The sequence below is a fragment of the Balaenoptera acutorostrata genome, chromosome 7 (assembly GCF_949987535.1).
Source record: "Balaenoptera acutorostrata chromosome 7, mBalAcu1.1, whole genome shotgun sequence".
NCBI lineage: Eukaryota > Metazoa > Chordata > Mammalia > Artiodactyla > Balaenopteridae > Balaenoptera > Balaenoptera acutorostrata.
Genome location: NC_080070.1, coordinates 15,128,165 through 15,148,312, shown reverse-complemented (window position 1 = coordinate 15,148,312; position 20,148 = coordinate 15,128,165). Strand labels below are relative to the sequence as shown.

The window sequence follows — 20,148 nt, the reverse complement described above, 5'->3', positions numbered from 1 at the left end:
AAGAAAAGGCAGTCACAGGAATGCTTTCTGAAGCTCGTAGTTCTCAAACCAGGCTGCACATCAGAATCTTTTGGACCTTGTAAAAAATATAATTTCTCTTTTTATCGAAGTAGTGCATGAATATGGGTATTTAAAAAAAGTGAATATGGTTTTATGTTAATAGTACTAAAGGCGGTATATTAAAAAAAAAAAAAAGAAAAACCTCACTACTCCTGTAACCTCGCTCCTGTTCCTTGGAGATAGGCATTTAAGTTTTTTAACCTTAGGTATATAGCTTGATGAATTTTTACGTATGTACCCAGCCCCACCCAGATCAAGATCTAGAGCATTCCAGCACCCCTGAATATTCCCTGGTACCCCTGCCCAGTTAATACTCCTCCCCCCAGACCAAGATAACTACTGTCCTGACTTCTATCAGCAACAAATTAGTTTTAAGGCAACCACTTTAAATGATTTTTGCCATTTCTTCTAGTATTTGTCTCCATATTTCTAAGTAATAAGCGCACACTGCTATTCCTTGGTTTGCCAACTGTGGATAGTAACTAGAAGCTTCCTACTTTGGTGGATCAAAGGTCACTCTCTTACTCCCCTTCCTCACCACCTGAAGCTGAAAAACCCTCAGGTTTCCAGGCCCCAGCATCACACCACCCACACTGGGCACCTGGATCTTTTAAGCTCCGCAGGTGATTCTAAACGGCACCGAGCCCAAAGGGCCCCAAGCCGGTGGCCCTGAAGCTGATGTTAAACCGGCCTGACACCACCAGACACGGACGTTCGCCGAGAAGGGCTTTGAAGCGAGTTCAGCCTGAACATGTCATCAAGCTCTGGGGTTAATCTGTAGTTGGAATAAGAAGAAAGCCATGAAAAACACCAGAGTGCGTCTAAGATTTTTATTGCTTGTCAGGTGTGTTCTTAGGACTCTCCATCCCTTTCTCCCAGGCAGCCATACACTCTGTACAAGCTCTTAGTTTAAAAGGACCAGTAGAGGTTTCTCTGAGGAGCTCGGACACCTGGTCTGCCTTTAAAGAGGAAGGCTGGTTTGCACATGATTGGCACCACGACCAGAGGCAGGTATAGTCAGTCTCCTGGCCTTTGGAGAAGTCTCTCCAGGCTGGAGGCTAAACAAACCCTCCCCCCGACCTTGCTGCCACTCCCTCCAGCCCGGAGGCCCTTCACTGAACCTCAGTGGGAGACATCTTCAGGCTGGTGTCCTCACAGTCGTGGCAGGAAGAGCCGCCTCACGCCTCCCCACATTTCTGATCTCCTTTCTCCCTCGGACTCCAAGCTTTGCGGTGGCTTCGCCGACCAAGAGGGGGTGTGTCCTCTCTGCGTCCTCCCAGCCTTGGGCATCAGCTGGCCGGACGCCCCCCCAGTCCCACACGCCAGTCACCGCAAAGAACCTTACTCTCTGCCAACCCCCGGGGTGGGGACAGGACCCTCCTTCCTCTCTCCTCCGGGGTGGCCACTTCTCACGCGCTGCCCTCGGGATGTTGTCGGCGTGCCTGGCCGCCTGGAAACGGCCTTTGTAGCAATGATGTCATCGCTGCCAAATCCCAATGCCACGAAATGGGAGACCCACTTCATGGGCTCGATGAGGAGCCAGGTTGGGATCACCTGTGACCGTTCATCCTTTTTGTCCCTCTAGGCCTGAAAGGGTGCACACCTGTGACTAGGCAGGTAAGTGGGAGAATGGGAAGTGGCCGTTTTAATGAGAGAGAAACTGAGGCTCAGAAGGAAAAACCAAAACCCAAAGAAACCCACAAGGTCACAGAACAAATCCGCTTCAGCAGCTGGACGCTCAAATGGGCACTCAGCCGCGGGGCCGCAGAAGGTCTCCTTCCCCGCGGATGCGATCTCCCTGTGCCAGGAGTCCGCTCCCTGCTTCGCCGAGGCAGGGCCACTGAGCAGAGCGGGCAGACCTGGAGGCCTGGGTCCGGGGGGAGGCCGCCCCAGCTCTCAGCCTGGCCTCCCGCAGCAGGCTCAGGGCGGGCAGAACCCAAGTCACTTGGCCCCCTTGGCGCAGACCCAGGGTCTGGGGGAGGCACAGTCCGAAGCCACGAACTTGCCGCCCTCCAGGCCCCCGCAGTCGAGATCCGGCCCTTGCTGGTCTTCCTCCGGGAGTCTGGGGAAGGGCGAGAGGAAGGGGAGGTACTCAGGCTGAGGGGCCCTCCCAGCCTCTGTGCCCGCTGCCTGGGTACCGCTGGGATCGCTGCATGGAGCCCGGGGGTCTGGAAAGAGCTCTGAGGCAGGAGTTACGATGATGTGCCCACCTCTTGCCCCAGGGAGGCAGCTGTGTGGCCCTGGGCAAACCACCAAACCTCTCTGAGCGGCTCCCCTCATCCACAGAACATGGTGACAGTCCTTCCTGGGTGAATGCGTGGGACCCAAACAAGGGATGGGGTGATGAGGGCTAAACGAAACCAAGGGGCATCCTAGGCTGGGGGTGGTGCAGGGGGGTGAACCTGGGGACACGTGGAGGGGAAGGCCTCCAGCCCCTTTGGTGCCTGCTGTGGTATCAGGTGGGTCACACTGGGGGCCCAATGCTAGCGTGTTGGGGACAGAGGGGCCGCCCACCCAGGCCCACGGTCACTCACAGCTGGGGTGGCAGAGGGGTCCCATCGATCCAGTGCCAGCCCTGGGGGCCTCGTCGGGCCCCCACCCAGGAGTACTTGGTGACTGGGTATCTGCTCAGGAAGTCCTGAGAGAGAAAAGCAGCTGGTCATTCTTCTCGGGCCACTGATACGGCTCACCTGGGGCTTCCGTCCCCCTACCCCATCCCCCATCCCAGGTTTCTGCAAGTTCCCAGTTCCACAAGCTACAGAAGCGACTCATCTCTCCCCAAACACCAGGAATTGGGAAGCTGTATTAGATGCCTGCTGGTTGACAGGCACCGTGCTCAGGACTGGGGACCAGAAATGGGGGCAATCCCAGCTCAGCCCTCCCCAAGGGGAGACAGGATGTGATCGCCCATCCCCACGGGCAACGCACGATGGGTACTGAGCGGACAGAAAAACGAGGCGGCTCACAGAAGAGGGGGTGAAGAGCATGAGCAAAGCTGGGAGCCTACAAAGCAATGCAGGTGACAAACAGCAAGTAGCCTCACTGGGCAGGAGAAGAGTGTTAGGGTTGATTAGGCTGCAGAGGTGGCCAGGGAGCAGACGGTCAACAATGCAATCGCCAGCAAGAGCATAAACTACACTGCATCCATTCCGAAAGTATTATGAAGACCATTCGAAATAAGGGTGAGTATGAAGCCCCTGGGGCAACATGGGGAAAAGTTATAGTACATGAAGGGTTACGGTAAGTGAAAAAGCTGAATTAAAGTTGTGGCATGGACTTCCCTGGTGGCGCAGTGGTTAAGAATCCGCCTGCCAACGCAAGAGACACGGGTTCGATCCCTGGCCCGGGAAGATCCCACATGCCACGGAGCAACTAAGCCCGTGTGCCACAACTACTGAGCCTGCGCTCTAGAGCCCATGAGCCACAATTACCGAGCCCGTGTGCCACAACTACTGAAGCCCGCGCGCCTAGAGCCTGTGCTCCGCAACAAGAGAAGCCACTGCAGTGAGAAGCCCATGCACCACAACGAAGAGTAGCCCCAGCTCACCACAACTAGAGAAAGCCTGCGCGCAGCGAAGACCCAACACAGCCAAAAACAAAATAAAAATAAAATAAATAAATTTATTTTAAAAAATAAATAAATAAAAATAAAGTTGTGGCATGATTATAAGAATGAAAAAATGTGTATGCACATGGGCGCAGACACACAAGGAACAACAAAAACCAAAACAAGTATTTTAGAGAGCTAGTGGAGATGCTTTTTTCTTTTAAATAATTGTCCTCAGCGTCATGTTATTTTTAGCAATGAATTAAAGCAAAAAATTGTATTTAAAAATTTTCAACTTGGAAAAAGACGTTTCAATGTTGTAAGTCCTGGTGCAGGGGACTGGTGGATAGAGGTGGGGACAGTGGTCCACACAAGCCCAGTCTTTCCAGAACATAATCTGTGCTACAAAAAAAGAGTGGCAACACAGTTCCTATTGCTCGGACGGGTAATTCCACTTTGGGGAAGAAATCCAAGAACATAAAGGGGAGAAAATGAACTTTCGCAAAATTATCACACTGCTATTTATAAAGAAAAAATGGAAAGCACCCAAATGCTCAGCAGTCAGGAAATAACTAGGCAGTTTATGGGATATCAACAAGATGGAAAATTACAGTGCTGTTAAAGATGATGAGCATACAGAAGATGCAGTTATGCAAGAAAACGTAAATACAAAATCATGCCGAGTGGAAAAAAGCAGACCACGCCAGCAAGCCCACGCCGAGCGGCGCACATGCGCATTAGTGATGAGAAGTGACATAAATTTGATGTATGTTCAGTTCTTCCCTAGAAAAGTGTTTACGTTGACAGAAACAAAACCTCTATATTTAATCCTGGGAATTAGAAAGCAAGCACCAAGTGATGCCTATCCCCTTGGTGACACTCCTATTTGTCCTTGAGGTCTCAGTTTAAAGGTCACTTCCTGTAGAGACACTGCTCTGACCCCCTCCCCTGGGCTGCCACAACCTTCACAGTTTAGAGCATGGTGTGTGGCATTTGACTGACTTGCTTCCTTGTCAGTTTCCTGTATCAGACAGTGAACTTGGTGAGACTGGGTGCCTGCCCTATTCACCATTGACCATGACAGCCCAGCACATAGTAGACCAGCTCAACAAAACTGGCCCCCCTCCCCTGTGCCACTGCCAATAACCAGCAAGGGCCACAGGTAACAACTGGGCTGTCAGGCCAGCCCTGCTCCCAGAGGTGTTGGTGCAAACCGTCTCCCCTTCAAGGGAACATCAGCCGGTCAACAGCTGGGAGAAGAGCCAGAAGGAACTTCCAGGCTGAAGGGTGCCAACCTTACCCCTTCTGAAATCCCAAAGACCAGACTGCATAAGGCACACGTACAGCCTCTCCTAGGCTGGTCATTTCTTCTCTGGCTGGACTCCACAGGCTGGGGCCCTTGGGCAGGGTTGGGTGGGAGCTTTGGAAGGATGAGAAGGAACCTGGGCTGGCTTTGAGCTGTGAGTCAGAGGGCAGAGCAGCCCCAAGCATCTCACTGCCGTGGCTGCAGCAGACTTGGGGCTCCTGCTGGCCAGCCCCGACCTCCTGGCAGCAATCAGCTGCCTGATCAGAAAGACACACCAGAGCTTGGAGCTCCTCCCAGGGCCGGGAAGGGGGCTATCACTGCAGAGTAGAGCTTTGGGGCTAGGACACCCCATATTCAAATTCTGGTCCTGTGACTTGCAAGCTAAGTGATCCTAGTTAAGTTACCTGACCTTTCAGAGCTTCAGTATGATCCTCTGTAAAATGGGGGGATGTTTTGTGTACAAGCCAAGGGCATGTAGTACACACTCATTAAATGAGGCGCTTCCAGTCCGTTGGATGGTGTACAAAGCTTTGTGGCTGCCTCCAACATATGTGACCTCATTTGACGCTTGGCATTGCCAAGGTGATCCTTCCCTTCTCTCTGTCCCTAGCCCCAGGCCATGCGGCTCTCCCTCTGGGCCTCCTGGTGACAGGAGCCATGGCCTGTCCCCACCCAGCTCCACCCACTCTATTCCGTCTTTTTCCTTGCAGCTCAGACACCATTAACCTGTTCCCATTGTTAGCAAAAATTATGGTGTGGGAAAAGCATTGCCTGGAGATATAAGTAAATTCTAGAAACTTCTGTGTAATTTATGGCTCAAAGGACTGCTCCGTAATGGCACAGACATCTGGGGCCTCCATCTACTCCAGCTGGTGCATCTCTAACTTTGCCACCAACGTGGGGGGAGGGGAATGTGATCCTGAGCAGAATTTACCTGAAATCTCATATTTTACGTATTAAAATTAAGATAAATTGTTTTCCATGCTTTCATACATTTCTTTTTAAAAAACTGTGGTAAAATATACATATAAAATTTACCATTTCAACCATTTTTAAGTGTATAGTTCAGTGGCGCTAGGTTCATTCGCACTGTTGTGTGACCATCGCCCACCCCCATCTCCAAAACTTTTTCATCTTCCCCAACTGAAACTTTGCACCCACTAGACAGCTCCCATTTCCCCCTCCCCTTGGCAACCACCATTCTACTTTCTGCCTTCAAACATTTCTGCTTTAATATTTAAATGTTTTAAACTACTTCATTTTCTGAATCCTATGATATTTATTCGTGTTTTCATCTTTCTGCACTAAAAATGTGGCTTGCAGTCAATGTGTACATTTCAGGAAGCTTCTTCCTTCCCCCACCCTGCAAAACAAAGCTGATCTTCAAACCAATGGCTAGTGAGTCTAGTGACTGATGGTACAGAGGCACTGAAACTTGGTCTCCTTTCCTCTAACCCCTTGGGGAGGACGAGACGTGTCTATCCTGGGGCTGCGTGTACTACTGGCACCTTGGTGTGTCCCACTGGCACCTTGGCGTGTCCCTGGGGTCTGCGCATCCCAGCTCGTGGAGCCTGGCCTTTGCCAGCGGGCCCAGCCCCTCTGCCAGCGGCCAGCCTGTCCTCGGCTGCTTTTCCCCATCCCTGCCTTGGTGCCTCCTGCAGCTTCTGGCCCTTGTCCAGAACTCAGGAGGACTCCAGAGCTCCACAGTCGTCATATTCTGGATTTTAAATGCCTCAGACCCAAATCTTCACTTTGGTCTTTTTGCAAGGGGCTTTTTGGAAGCTCCTTTTTGGAAAAAGCTTATCCAAACTTTGTGATATATTTTCCGAATATATACTTGTGTTACAAGTGATTGATCCTGTTTGCTTAGTTTTAAAAGAATTCAAGGTCCGTTTGCGATGTGGGTATATATGTACCACAACTTCTTTATCCATTCGTCTGTTGATGGGCATTTAGGTTGCTTCCATGACCTGGCTATTGTAAATAGTGCTGCAATGAACATTCGGGTGCACGTGTCTTTTTGAATTACGGTTTTCTCTGGGTATATGCCCAGTAGTGGGATTGCTGGGTCATATGGTAATTCTATTTTTAGTTTTTTAAGGAACCTCCATATTGTTCTCCATAGTGGCTGTATCAATTTACATTCCCACCAACAGTGCAAGAGGGTTCCCTTTTCTCCACACCCTCTCCAGCATTTGTTGTTTGTAGATTTTCTGATGATGCCCATTCTAACAGGAGTGAGGTGATACCTCATTGTAGTTTTGATTTGCATTTCTCTAATAATTAGTGATGTTGAGCATCTTTTCATGTGCTTCGTGGCCGTCTGTATGTCTTCTTTGGAGAAATGTCTATTTAGGTCTTCTGCCCATTTTTGGATTGGGGTGTTTGTTTCTTTGATATTGAGCTGAATGAGCTGTTTATATATTTTGGAGATTAATCCTTTGTCCGTTGATTCGTTTGCAAATATTTTCTCCCATTCTGAGGGTTGTCTTTTCGTCTTGTTTATGGTTTCCTTTGCTGTGCAAAAGCTTTGAAGTTTCATTAGGTCCCACTTGTTTATTTTTGTTTTTATTTCCATTACTCTAGGAGGTGGATCGAAAAAGATCTTGCTGTGATTTATGTCAAAGAGTGTTCTTCCTATGTTTTCCTCTAAGAGTTTTATAGTGGCCAGTCTTATATTTAGGTCTCTAATCCATTTTGAGTTTATTTTTGTGTATGGTGTTAGGGAGTATTCTAATTTCATTCTTTTACATGTGGCTGTCCAGTTTTCCCAGCACCACTTATTGAAGAGACGGTCTTTTCTCCATTGTATATCTTTGCCTCCTTTGTCATAGATTAGTTGACCATAGGTGCATGGGTTAATCTCTGGGCTTTCTGTCTTGTTCCATTGATCTATGTTTCTGTTTTTGTGCCAGTACCATATTGTCTTGATTACTGTAGCTTTGTAGTATAGTCTGAAGTCAGGGAGTCTGATTCCTCCAGCTCCATTTTTTTGCCTCAAGACTGCTTTGGCTATTCGGGGTCTTTTGTGTCTCCATACAAATTTTAAGATGATTTGTTCTAGCTCCGTAAAAAATGCCATTTGTAATTTGATAGGGATTGCATTGAATCTGTAGATTGCTTTGGGTAGTATACTCATTTTCACAATGTTGATTCTTCCAATCCAAGAACATGGTATATCTCTCCATCTGTTGGTATCATCTTTAATTTCTTTCATCAGTGTCTTATAGTTTTCTGCATACAGGTCTTTTGTCTCCCTAGGTAGGTTTATTCCTAGGTATTTTATTCTTTTTGTTGCAATGGTAAATGGGAGTGTTTCCATAATTTCTCTTTCAGATTTTTCATCATTAGTGTATAGGAATGCAAGAGATTTCTGTGCATTAATTTTGTGACCTGCAACTTTACCATATTCATTAATTAGCTCTAGCAGTTTTCTGGTGGCAGTTTTAGGATTCTCTATGTATAGTATCATGTCATCCGCAAACAGTGACAGTTTTACTTCTTCTTTTCCAATTTGTATTCCTTTTATTTCTTTTTCTTCTCTGATTGCTGTGGCTAGGACTTCCAGAACTATGTTGAATAATAGTGGTGAGAGTGGACATCCTTGTCTCGTTCCTGATCTTAGAGGAAATGCTTTCAGTTTTTCACCATTGAGAATGATGTTTGCTGTGGGTTTGTCATATATGGCCTTTATTATGTTGAGGTAGGTTCCCTCTATGCCCACTTTCTGGAGAGTTTTTATCATAAATGGGTGTTGAATTTTGTCAAAAGCTTTTTCTGCATCTATTGAGATGATCATATGGTTTTTATTCTTCAATTTGTTAATATGGTGTATCACATTGATTGATTTGCGTATATTGAAGAATCCTTGCATCCCTGGGATAAATCCCACTTGATCGTGGTGTATGATCCTTTTAATGTGTTGTTGGATTCTGTTTGCTAGTATTTTGTTGAAGATTTTTGCATCTATATTCATCAGTGATATTGGTCTGTAATTTTCTTTTTTTGTAGTGTCTTTGTCTGGTTTTGGTATCAGGGTGATGGTGGCCTCATAGAATGAGTTTGGGAGTGTTCCTTCCTCTGCAATTTTTTGGAACAGTTTGAGAAGGATGGGTGTTAGCTCTTCTCTAAATGTTTGATAGAATTCACCTGTGAAGCCATCTGGTCCTGGACTTTTGTTTGTTGGAAGATTTTTAATCACAGTTTCAATTTCATTACTTGTGATTGGTCTGTTGATATTTTCTGTTTCTTCCTGATTCAGTCTTGGAAGGTTATACCTTTCTAAGAATTTGTCCATTTCTTCCAGGTTGTCCATTTTATTGGCATAAAGTTGCTTGTAGTAGTCTCTTAGGATGTTTTGTATTTCTGCGGTGTCTGTTGTAACTTCTCCTTTTTCATTTCTGATTTTATTGATTTGAGTCCTCTCCCTCTTTTTCTTGATGAGTCTGGCTAATGGCTTATCAATTTTGTTTATCTTCTCAAAGAACCAACTTTTAGTTTTATTGATCTTTGCTATTGTTTTGTTTCTATTTCATTTATTTCTGCTCTGATCTTTATGATTTCTTTCCTTCTGCTAACTTTGGGTTTTGTTTGTTCTTCTTTCTCTAGTTTCTTTAGGTGTAAGGTTAGATTGTTTACTTGAGATTTTTCTTGTTTCTTTAGGTAGGCTTGTATAGCTATAAACTTCCCTCTTAGAACCGCTTTTGCTGCATCCCATAGGTTTTGGGTCGTCGTGTTTTCATTGTCATTTGTCTCTAGGTATTTTTTGATTTCCTGTTTGATTTCTTCAGTGATCTCTTGGTTATTTAGTAACGTATTGTTTAGCCTCCATGTGTTTGTCTTTTTTACGTTTTTTTCCCTGTAATTCATTTCTAATCTCATAGCGTTGTGGTCAGAAAAGATGCTTGATATGATTTCAATTTTCTTAAATTTACTGAGGCTTGATTTGTGACCCAAGATGTGATCTATCCTGGAGAATGTTCCGTGTGCACTTGAGAAGAACGTGTAATCTGCCGTTTTTGGATGGAATGTTCTATATATATCAATTAAATCTATCTGGTCTATTGTGTCATTTAAAGCTTCTGTTTCCTTATTTTCATTTTGGATGATCTGTCCATTGGTGTAAGTGAGGTGTTAAAGTCCCCCACTATTATTGTGTTACTGTCGATTTCCTCTTTTATAGCTGTTAGCAGTTGCCTTATGTATTGAGGTGCTCCTATGTTGGGTGCATATATATTTATAATTGTTATATCTTCTTCTTGGATTGATCCCTGGATCATTATGTAGTGTCCTTCCTTGTCTCTTGTAACATTCTTTATTTTAAAGTCTATTTTATCTGATATGAGTATAGCTACTCCAGCTTTCTTTTGATTTCCATTTGCATGGAATATCTTTTTCCATCCCCTCACTTTCAGTCTGTATGTGTCCCTAGGTCTGAAGTGGGTCTCTTGTAGACAGCATATATATGGGTCTTGTTTTTGTATCCATTCAGCCAGTCTATGTCTTTTGGTTGGGGCATTTAATCCATTCACGTTTAAGGTAATTATCGATATGAATGTTCCTATGACCATTTTCTTAATTGTTTTGGGTTTGTTTTTGTAGGTCCTTTTCTTCTCTTGTGTTTCCCACTTAGAGAAGTTCCTTTAGCATTTGTTGTAGAGCTGGTTTGGTGGTGCTGAATTCTCTTAGCTTTTGCTTGTCTGTAAAGCTTTTGATTTCTCCATCAAATCTAAATGAGATCCTTGCTGGGTAGAGTAATCTTGGTTGTAGGTTCTTCCCTTTCATCACTTTAAGTATATCATGCCACTCCCTTCTGGCTTGCAGAGTTTCTGCTGAGAAATCAGCTGTTAACCTTATGGGAGTTCCCTTGTCTGTTAGTTGTCGTTTTTCCCTTGCTGCTTTCAGTAATTTTTCTTTGTCTTTAATTTTTGCCACTTTGATTACTATGTGTCTCGGCGTGTTTCTCCTTGGGTTTATTCTGTATGGGACTCTCTGCGCTTCCTGGACTTGGGTGGCTATTTCCTTTCCCATGTTAGGGAAGTTTTCGACTATAATCTCTTCAAATATTTTCTCTGGTCCTTTCTCTCTCTCTTCTCCTTCTGGGACCCCTATAATGCGAATGTTGTTGCGTTTAATGTTGTCCCAGAGGTCTCTTAGGCTGTCTTCATTTCTTTTTATTCTTTTTTCTTTAGTCTGTTCCGCAGCAGTGAATTCCACCATTCTGTCTTCCAGGTCACTTATCCGTTCTTCTGCCTCAGTTATTCTGCTATTGATTCCTTCTAGTGTAGTTTTCATTTCAGTTATTGTATTGGTCATCTCTGTTTGTTTGTTCTTTAATTCTTCTAGGTCTTTGTTGATCATTTCTTGCATCTTCTCAATCTTTGCCTCCATTCTTATTCCGAGGTCCTGGATCATCTTCACTATCATTATTCTGAATTCTTTTTCTGGAAGGTTGCCTATCTCCACTTCATTTAGTTGTTTTTCTGGGGTTTTTTCTTGTTCCTTCATCTGGTACATAGCCCTCTGCCTTTTCATCTTCTCTGTCTTTCTGTAACTGTGGTTTTTGGTCCACAGGCTGCAGGATTGTAGTTTTTCTTGCTTCTGTTGTCTGCCCTCTGGTGGTTGAGGCTATCTAAGAGGCTTGATGGGAGGCTCTGGTGGTGGGTAGAGCTGACTGTTCTGCTTATTGTCTTAAGTCACTGACTTTTGGGGTGATTTGTTACCTAGTATTATTATAGCAATACCTGACTGGAATACCCACTAAATGTAATTTATTTTCCAGACTACCTCTCAGAGGGTACATGTGTGTCTCCCCCACAGACCGGCCAGCACAGACTTGTTCCTGAGTTCGCTGTTAAGTGCTGGGTCACCAGGTTGGACGGGAGCATCTCCGCTCCAGCCTTCCCAGCTCCACTTCCACTTCTTAGAATGAAGAGCAAACTGAACATCTTGGAGACCTGACGCCTGGTCCTCCTGAATGTCACTTTACTTCTCCAGGCCTTGGTGACTTTTTCTATAACATAGAGTTGGACTAGATCTTTGAGGTTCCTTCTAGTACTGAGAATCTAATCTGTAATGATAACCACGCCCCTCTCCTGCCCCCCTCCCCCCCCTCCTCACCTGGGTGTGTCTCAGCAGGGGGAGGGTAGCATGGTGGGCTGAGCAGAAAGCCTGGCTGGCCTCCCAGGCCTCAGCTTCGGCAGAGAGGTAGTAGCAGTGCTCCATGGACCACATCCAGCCCTGGGGGCATGGCTGGCACCTGGCCCCTGCAGCACAGAGACCAGCGGTGAGTGCAGGGTAAACTGTACAGAGCTGAATGTGTAGATGTTCAAAAATCAAGGGGTGGGGGGATTTCCCTGGTGGCGCAGTGGTTAAGAATCCGCCTGCCAATGCAGGGGACACGGGTTCGAGCCCTGGTCCGGGAAGATCCCACATGCTGCGGAGCAACTAAGCCCGTGCACCACAACTACTCAGCCTGTGCTCTAGAGCCCGCGAGCCACAACTACTGAAGCCCGCGTGCCTAGAGCCCGTGCTCCGCAACAAGAGAAGCCACCGCGATGAGAAGCCCGCGCACTGCAACGAAGAGCAGCCCCCGCTCGCCGCAACTAGAGAAAGCCTGCGCGCAGCAACAAAGACCCAACACAGCCAAAAATAAATAAAAAAAAAAAAAATCAGGGGGCAAATCTGGAGGCATGGAACTGGCAAGACTTGGAGGGGCGAGCAAGGCGGGCGGGCCCTGGGAAGGCTGTACAGCTTGTGCACAAGGCCTCTCCAAGCACAGGCTGTGTCCACAGAAGGAAGGGGCTCTTCTCCCTTACCTCTGCTCACCGAGCCCTGCGTCTTCATGCTGCATCTGCGTGGGGGGCATGTCTTTTTCTAATTCTCACAAAGGAGCTAGAAGGACTAGACACCCTGCTGGGGGGGCAGGGGAGGAGAGGGGACGGGGGGGCCGGGGTGTCTGGGGACGGGGAGGTATCATACCTGCTTTCGAGGCCAGGGCCACAATGGCCACCGTAGACACCGCCAGGAGCACGGCCATGACTGCCAGGGCCCAGCGCAGGGACCTCATGTACATGGGCAGCCCTGCGGGAGGGGAGGGGACAACCAGGAGACACAGGTTAGGAGACGGTCCCAACTCAGGACCATGCTGACTCCTATACCATCATCATGCCCACCTCATTGCCCACCCTTAGGCCCAAGACACCAGGATAAACCACTCAATTTAGGTCCGAACCTCATACCTGGGAGAAAACTGCTAGAAGATATTCCACTTCTTAAATAACTAGAAGACGTAAGATTCTCTTCAAGAAAGAAAGTGGCTAAGAACCATTTATTGAGCATCTGATGTGCGTTAGACGTAGGGCACCAATAGCACCAAGGATGGGGAATGGGCCCTGCACTCAGGGAGCTAATGGACAGGCAAAGGTACCAGGAGATCAAACTCCACACAAGAGAGGAACGAAGGCTAGATTCAGAGTTCAACAGACCCCCAAATTCAAGTTCGAGTCCTGACTCTATGGGCCCCTCAAGTGTTCTTGGTGTTTTTCATTTTAACGTTGGAATCACATCTGCCTCTTCTATCTCTCCAGGTCACTGGAAGCCACTAATGAAGCTTCACACAGAGAGTGCCTTGTGGGCTGCAGAGCACTAGACAGATGTGAGCTGTCAGCTTCCCAAGGACCTAGGGGACCAGAGGGCTGGAACGAGGCTGTGGAGGGGAAAGGAAGACAGGAGGACACTCCAGGTGGGAGGAAGGGTGCAAAGGCTCAGAGACAGAACATGTTCAGGGACTTCCCTGGCCATCCCGAGGTTAGGACTCTGTGCTTCCACTGCTGGGGGCCCAGGTTTGATCCTGGTCGGGGAACCAAGATCCTGCAAGCTGTGCTGCGTGGCCAGAAAAAAAAAAGAACATGTTCAGATGCCACAGCCTGCCCTGTAGATGGAGTAACCAGGGAAGTCAGAGGGGAAAACTTGGGGAGTAAAACATAGTGAATGCTTAATCACAGCCAGAATTATAAGCAGCTTCCCACCTGGGAAGACACACCCATCTGAAGTAACTGAGCACTCAGAATTTGACCTCTGCCACGACTCAGGCGTGAAATCAATCAGAGCAAACACCTTGCTGCGAGGGGCCCAGGACCCACCCAAATCTTGGGGATGAGGGTCAGGAATGCCACAGAATCAGTGTGAGGGTCCTAAGAACTCAATCATTATATTTCCCAAAGCCTGAAACAGCAGAGGTTAGTCTGTGGCAAATATTTCATTATTTTGAAAAGAGTAATTCCATTTAAAAAACCATGGACATTGTATATACCCACCACCCGATTTCCTTTTTGTATCAGGGATTGACATCTCCAGTGTCACACCCTCTGCTGCTTTTCTTCACTGCTCATCCCATCGTCATTGTCTACATTTCAACTACCTTCCCCACGCCACAACTGAAACACCTCTGCTTCCTCCTAGTCAAATCCCATCGCTGCGGTGGAGCCAGGTTTTGGGGGACTTAGTTTATCCAATTGGGGAAGGGGGGCATCTTAAAAAATAAAATACAGGGACTTCCCTGGTGGTGCAGTGGTTAAGAATCCGCCTGCCAACGCAGGGAACACGGGTTCGAGCCCTGGTCCAGGAAGATCCCTGGTCCGTGGAGCAACTAAGCCCGTGTGCCACAACTACTGAGTCTGTGCTCTAGAGCCCGCGAGCCACTACTGAGCCCGCGTGTCACAACTACTGAAGCCCATGCGCCTAGAACCCGTGCTCCACAACAAGAGAAGCCACTGCAGTGAGAAGCCCGCGCACAGCAACGATGATCCAATGCAGCCAAAAATAAATAAAATTTATATAAAAAAAAAATACAAACTTCCAAATACAAAGTTCAGCACAGGGGCTCAGAGGGCTCCTGCCAGCGAGAGGCCTGCTTGTGTCACTGCCTTCAGGTCCATCTACTTCAGCCGGTGGCCTCTGCTCCTCCGGCTGAGCCTGACCACGCTGGACATCACCTCTCCCAGCTCCACCTCCTCCAGGCACTGAGAGCATTCTTCCTCTGAATGTACCCCTCCCGGCACCATCCCAGACTGCCAGGCGCTTTTGTTTTCTCCTGCCCAGACTGAGGACCGCTGGAGGGCAGGGTCAGGACGGCCGTTTCCTCACATCTTCCACACCTGATGTGCTGAGCACGATGTGACAGGCGGCAGCAGGCTGGACAACCCCTGAGATCCAGCTGCTGCTCCCCTTCCCCCGACGGGGCTGGGGACTAAGCGCTTCTGACACGTGCTTACACTCTGAGGTTAGCGCTACTCATTGAGTAACGACTTACGGAGCACTTAAGTGCCAGGTGCTGGGGATTCAGTGAAAGCCTAGACTGTCACCTGCCATGCCCCGCGGGGCTCAGAATCCAGGGGAGCATACTTACAAGAGGGCTGCTGGCGCTGGGCAGCACAAGGGCCCATGGAGCATGGAACAGGGACACCTGATCTAGCCTTGGGGACCAGAAGAGGTGACTCTGAACCAACACCTAAAAGCGAATAGTCTCCACTTGAGGATCCAGCTCTCCCCCAGTTTTATTTTATTTCTTTATGTTTTAAATTAATTATTATTTATTTATTTATTTGGTTGCACCGGGTCTTAGTTGCGCAGGCGGGCTCCTTAGTTGTGGCATGGGAACTCTTAGTTGCGGTATGCATGTGGGATCTAGTTCCCTGACCAGGGATTGAACTCGGGCCCCCTGCATTGGGAGCGCAGTCTTAACCACCGCACCACCAGAGAAGTCCCTTCCCCCGGTTTTAGGCTCTCTGCAAAAGCCAATTTCTCTTCTGGGCTGAGGGCTGCCATACAGAACATTCCCTGAGTCTTTGATTCTTCAGTTTACACCTGGACAGCACCTCTGGGACATCTGCCCCAAAAAGCAAGGGAAGAGACAAAGCAGTGACATCTCCAACCCTCTCCACAGTGGCCTCCTCCCTCTTGGGTTCACAAGGAGGGGACATGAAACAGCTGGGTGGCAGCATTACCACACTGACCTGGGCAAGTCCCTGAGCCTGTGCCCTAGTGTGCCCTCTTGTCGAGGTAGCCAGCTTGATCTAGGCGGTAAAGGCCACCACAGGCAGAAACCACAATGCAGAGCTCCTCATCCAAGCAGCCTTCCTCAGACCAAGCTTCAGCCAGGAACTTTAAAGTTCTTTAATCCCACACTTCCCAGAGAGCAAGCCCAAAGCACCAAGTGTCTGCATGCACCCTGCAGTATTTTCTGCCCGGCATCTCCCTCCCCTGACATCATTCCTCTCCACACCCCCGGGTTACCTGCCTCGTGTCCAGAGTATTGTTTCCACGTGGCAGCTCTCCCTAACCATCCAGCCCCGAAGTCTGCCTCTCCCCTGGACACTGGACACTGCTGACCACACCTTCCAGAAACTCTCTCCTTTTCCTGCTTCTTTGCATCCTGATTCTCTTCCTACCACCTACATTTTTCTTTCCCAGTCTGTGGCTGGCTCCTCTTCCTTTTTTTTTTTTTTCCGGCTGTGCTACACGGCATGGGGGTGTGGAGGGGGTGCAGAGTCTTAACCACTGGACCGCCAGGGAAGTCTGGCTCCTCTCCCTTTAAATGACATCACTACCTGGAACTCCCAAATGTACCTGCTTATTTCTCCCACGCCTCATCTCCCATTCTCCATTCCACAAGGATAACCCAATCAATCCATCATTCAGCTACCCAGCTCAGCAACTCGGGAATTGCTCCTGTTAGCGCATCTTCATCAGCGCAGTGGCCCCACTCTCTAATTCAACCTTTGAACACTCCCTCCCACCTCTGCCATAGATCAAACCTTCATAGTCTCTTGTGGAACTACTGCTATCACCTCCTAAGGTCTCCCTTCCTTCAGTCTCATGCCTGTCCTGACCTTCCTTCACAGTGCTGTCAGAGCTCACTTTCTAGAATAAACATCCAACCATGTTACCTCCCCACGACTCCTCACTTCCTTGAGTCCTCACTTCCTTATCATCCCACCCTTTTAGTCACAGACTCTCCTATTATTAATCTGATAAAAAAGCTACAGACTCAGGCTTCCCTGGTGGCGCAGTGGTTAAGAATCCGCCTGCCAATGCAGGGGACACGGGTTCGGACCCTGGTCCGGGAAGATCCCACATGCCGCGGAGCACCTAAGCCTGTGCGCCACAACTCCTGAGCCTGTGCTCTAGGGCCCGCGAGCCATGACTACTGAGACTGCGAGCCACAACTACTGAAGCCCGCATGCCTAGAGCCCATGGTCTGCAACAAGAGAAGCCACCGCAATGAGAAGCCTGTACACCGCAACAAAGAGTAGCCCCCGCTCGCCGCAACTAGAGAAAGCCCGCGAGCAGCAACGAAGACCCAACACAGCCAAAAATAAATAAATAAACAAATTTATATAAAAAAAAAAAAAGCTACAGACTCATTGTGGTGGACAGAATAATGTCCTCCTAAAGAAGTCCACGTCTTAATCCTTGGAACCTGTGAATATGTTAGGTTACAAGGCACAGAGGAATTAAGGCTGATGGAATTGAGGTTGCTTATCTGCTGACCTTGAGTTGGGGAGACTATCCTGGATTTCTGGGTGGGTCCAATGTCATCACAAGGGTCCTCATAAATGGAAGAGTGAGGCAGAAGGACAGGAGAGTCACAGAGATGACAGTGGAAAGGTTCAGCCTGACACTGGCTGGTTTTTCTCTTTTTTATTGGCTGCGTTGGGTCTTCGTTGCTGCGCGTGGGCTTTCTAGTTGCGGCGAGCGGGGACTACTCTTCGTCGCGGTGCGCGGGCTTCTCATTGCGGTGGCTTCTCTTGTTGCAGAGCTCGGGCTCTAGGCGCGCAGCCTTCAGTAGTTGTGGAACGTGGGCTCAGTAGTTGCGGCTCGCGGGCTCTAGAGCGCAGGTTCAGGAGTTGTGGCGCACAGGCTTAGGTGCTCCGCGGCATGTGGGATCTTCCCGGACCAGGGCCCGAACCCGTGTCCCCTGCATTGGCAGGCGGATTCTTAACCACTGCGCCATCAGGGAAGTCCCGGTTGGTTTTGAATATACAGAGGACCATGAGCTAAGGAACTCAATCGCCTTTAGAAGCTAGAAAAGGCAAGGAAACAATCATCTCCTAGGGCCCCCAGCAGGGATCACAGCCCTGCCAACTGGACTTTAGGCTCTTGAGCCCATATCAGACTTCAGACTTACAGAACTGTAAGATAATAAATTAGTGCCATTTTAAGCTTCCAAGTTTGTGCCAATTTGTTACAGCAGCACCAGAAAATGATACACCTCTCATGCAGAAAATGTGCTCACACCCAACTCTGCAAAAGTTCCTGCGTGATTAGAGTCCCTGAACTCTACCATGTCTAAGAACCCCTAGCATAGAGGCCCTCGGGATTTGAAGCCTGTCTAGCTGACCGGTCTCCTCTCAACTGGTCAAGCTTCAGCAGGTTGTCCGCTGGGGAGGCCTCTAGCCCCTCCAGCCAGAAGGGGCGCTACCACCCCCAACTCCTACTCAGCCTTCAGGGCTTAGCTGCAGGAAGCTTTCCCATGCCCTCAAGTTCACCAACCACTCCCTTCTGGTTCCTTGTCCAGGATTTTTATATTTTTCAGGCTCTTTCTTCTTCCCTGCAAGTCGCCACCCCCCACGCGGCAACAAAAAAACTCACACACACCCTAGCACAGTCTGGCGCGTAGTCCCCACGCAGTAGCAGCAGTAGCTGCTGAACGGATGAGTGTTAGGGGTCAAGTGGTCCTCGATATACGGGAGGGAAAGAGGGAGTCTGGGCCTGCGAGAGATCGGCCAGCTGCAGCCAGGAGTCGGGAGACCGCGGTGCTGCCGGGCCGCCACCGCCGTCACGTGATCCTGAAAGACCGCCCCCCGCCTGGAATTCCTTCCACCTCTACTCCTCAAAGACGCTGCGCACACTAAGAGCGAACGCGAAAGTTCTTGGAGGGTCGGGGAGGGAGAATAGCGGTTTTATTCTTTTACTGCCAACAAGTTGGATTATAATTACGTAGACCAAAAGTTACCGACTCTACGCCAGAGAGGCCGGGTGGGGTTCCTCCGCCGCAGCGGCCCAACGCTGGGTGGGTGGGAGGGGGGGCCTCAGGTTCGTCGACCCCCACCCGGGAGCGCGGCTCCCGGCGCCGGCGCGCGCTTACCTATGAGCTTTATGACCCGGGACAGCTTCTTGTCGCCGTCCATCTCGGCGTGGAGCACGGCGTTCTCCTTGCAGCGGCAGCGGCACGCGGGGGAGCCCGGGGACTCCGCGCGCCCCTCGGCGGGACCGGCCCAACCCTCGGCGTCGAGGCCGCGCTCCGTCTGGGCTGCGGCCAGCGGCGTGCCACGGTCCCAGGTGCCTCCCGGAGACGGGGTCCGCCGCAGGAGCGGGTGCGCTGGGGAGGCGTGGCGGGAGAAGGCCGGCGATTCCGGCACCGGGACGGTGAGGAAGCGCGTGGAGGGCGCTGGCGAGGGCGCGCGGCTGCCGCCGGCCGCGCCCACGGACTTCACGCGCACGTCCACCTGCAGTTCCACGGGGGCCCAGGTGCCCCGAGCCGGCTCACCGGGCGCGGCCCTGAGCATCTGCTCGGCCCCCGGCGTCTCGCCGTCCCGGGGCTGCTCGGCCGCGGCTGGGCCCGGCGACGGCGGCTTCGGGCTGGCCGACTCCTTACGGCGGAAGGCGCTGTAGCCCGGGCTGGGTGGCAACAACCGCAGAGGCGCGGGTCGAGGCGAGGGCAGCTTCTTCCCGCCCGACAGGTCCTGGCCCGCGCCCGCCTCCTCCTTCACTGCGGGAGCCAAACTCGGGCTGCTCTCAGGACTCTCAGGACGTCTTTCCTCCGCGGGGACCTGGGGCTGCTCCGGCTGCGGGACCCGGCTTCCCAAGGGCTCCATTGGGAACCCGGCTCCGGCTTGGTCTTCCCCCGACGCCCGGGCTCCCTCCATTTTATTCGCGGAGCAGCCGAGCGATGCCGAGCAGGGTGCACCTGGGCCCAGGTAGGGAGTTAGCTTCGCCTCCCGGGTCGGGATTGGTTCCGACGGGTCGCTGTAAGTCGTCAAGCCACGCCCCTCTCCGTCGCCACACCCACTTCCTCCTCCCAACCAAGGACCCCGCTGGGATTGGCTGTGGCTCGGGTTCTGTTGGCCACGCCCCTCCAGGCCCCCAGCCTCGCCTTCACTTGGCGCAAGGAAAAGAGAGGGGCAGAAGGGTCTGGCTGAGGGGATACCCAGAAAGAGCCGGGAGACGGGTA

The 20,148-nt window shown here is 49.9% G+C and overlaps 1 protein-coding gene across 1 annotated transcript; it reads right to left on the bottom strand.

Moving 5' to 3' along the window:
* Positions 1-1,870: 1,870 nt before the first annotated feature.
* KLRG2 (killer cell lectin like receptor G2) lies at positions 1,871-19,912 on the bottom strand. Its single transcript, XM_057550238.1, has 5 exons — positions 19,063-19,912; positions 12,894-12,995; positions 12,033-12,178; positions 2,595-2,698; positions 1,871-2,122 (listed from the first exon to the last, which is right to left on the bottom strand). The coding sequence occupies exons 1-5, from the start codon at positions 19,841-19,843 to the stop codon at positions 2,002-2,004; spliced, it is 1,254 nt and encodes a 417-aa protein (XP_057406221.1). The 5' UTR covers positions 19,844-19,912; the 3' UTR covers positions 1,871-2,001.
* Between the last annotated feature and the right edge of the window lie 236 nt (positions 19,913-20,148).

Bases quoted from the DNA above. Each gene is read 5' to 3' on its own strand.
- KLRG2 (XM_057550238.1), bottom strand. From the start codon at position 19,843: ATGGAGGGAGCCCGGGCGTCGGGGGAAGACCAAGCCGGAGCCGGGTTC. The intron at 12,179-12,893 runs GTATGATACCTC...TCTGTGCTGCAG, and splicing joins GGCCCTGGCCTCGAAAGCAG to GGGCCAGGTGCCAGCCATGC. The intron at 2,123-2,594 runs GTGAGTGACCGT...GCCCTTCCCCAG, and splicing joins ACCCCTCTGCCACCCCAGCT to ACTCCCGGAGGAAGACCAGC.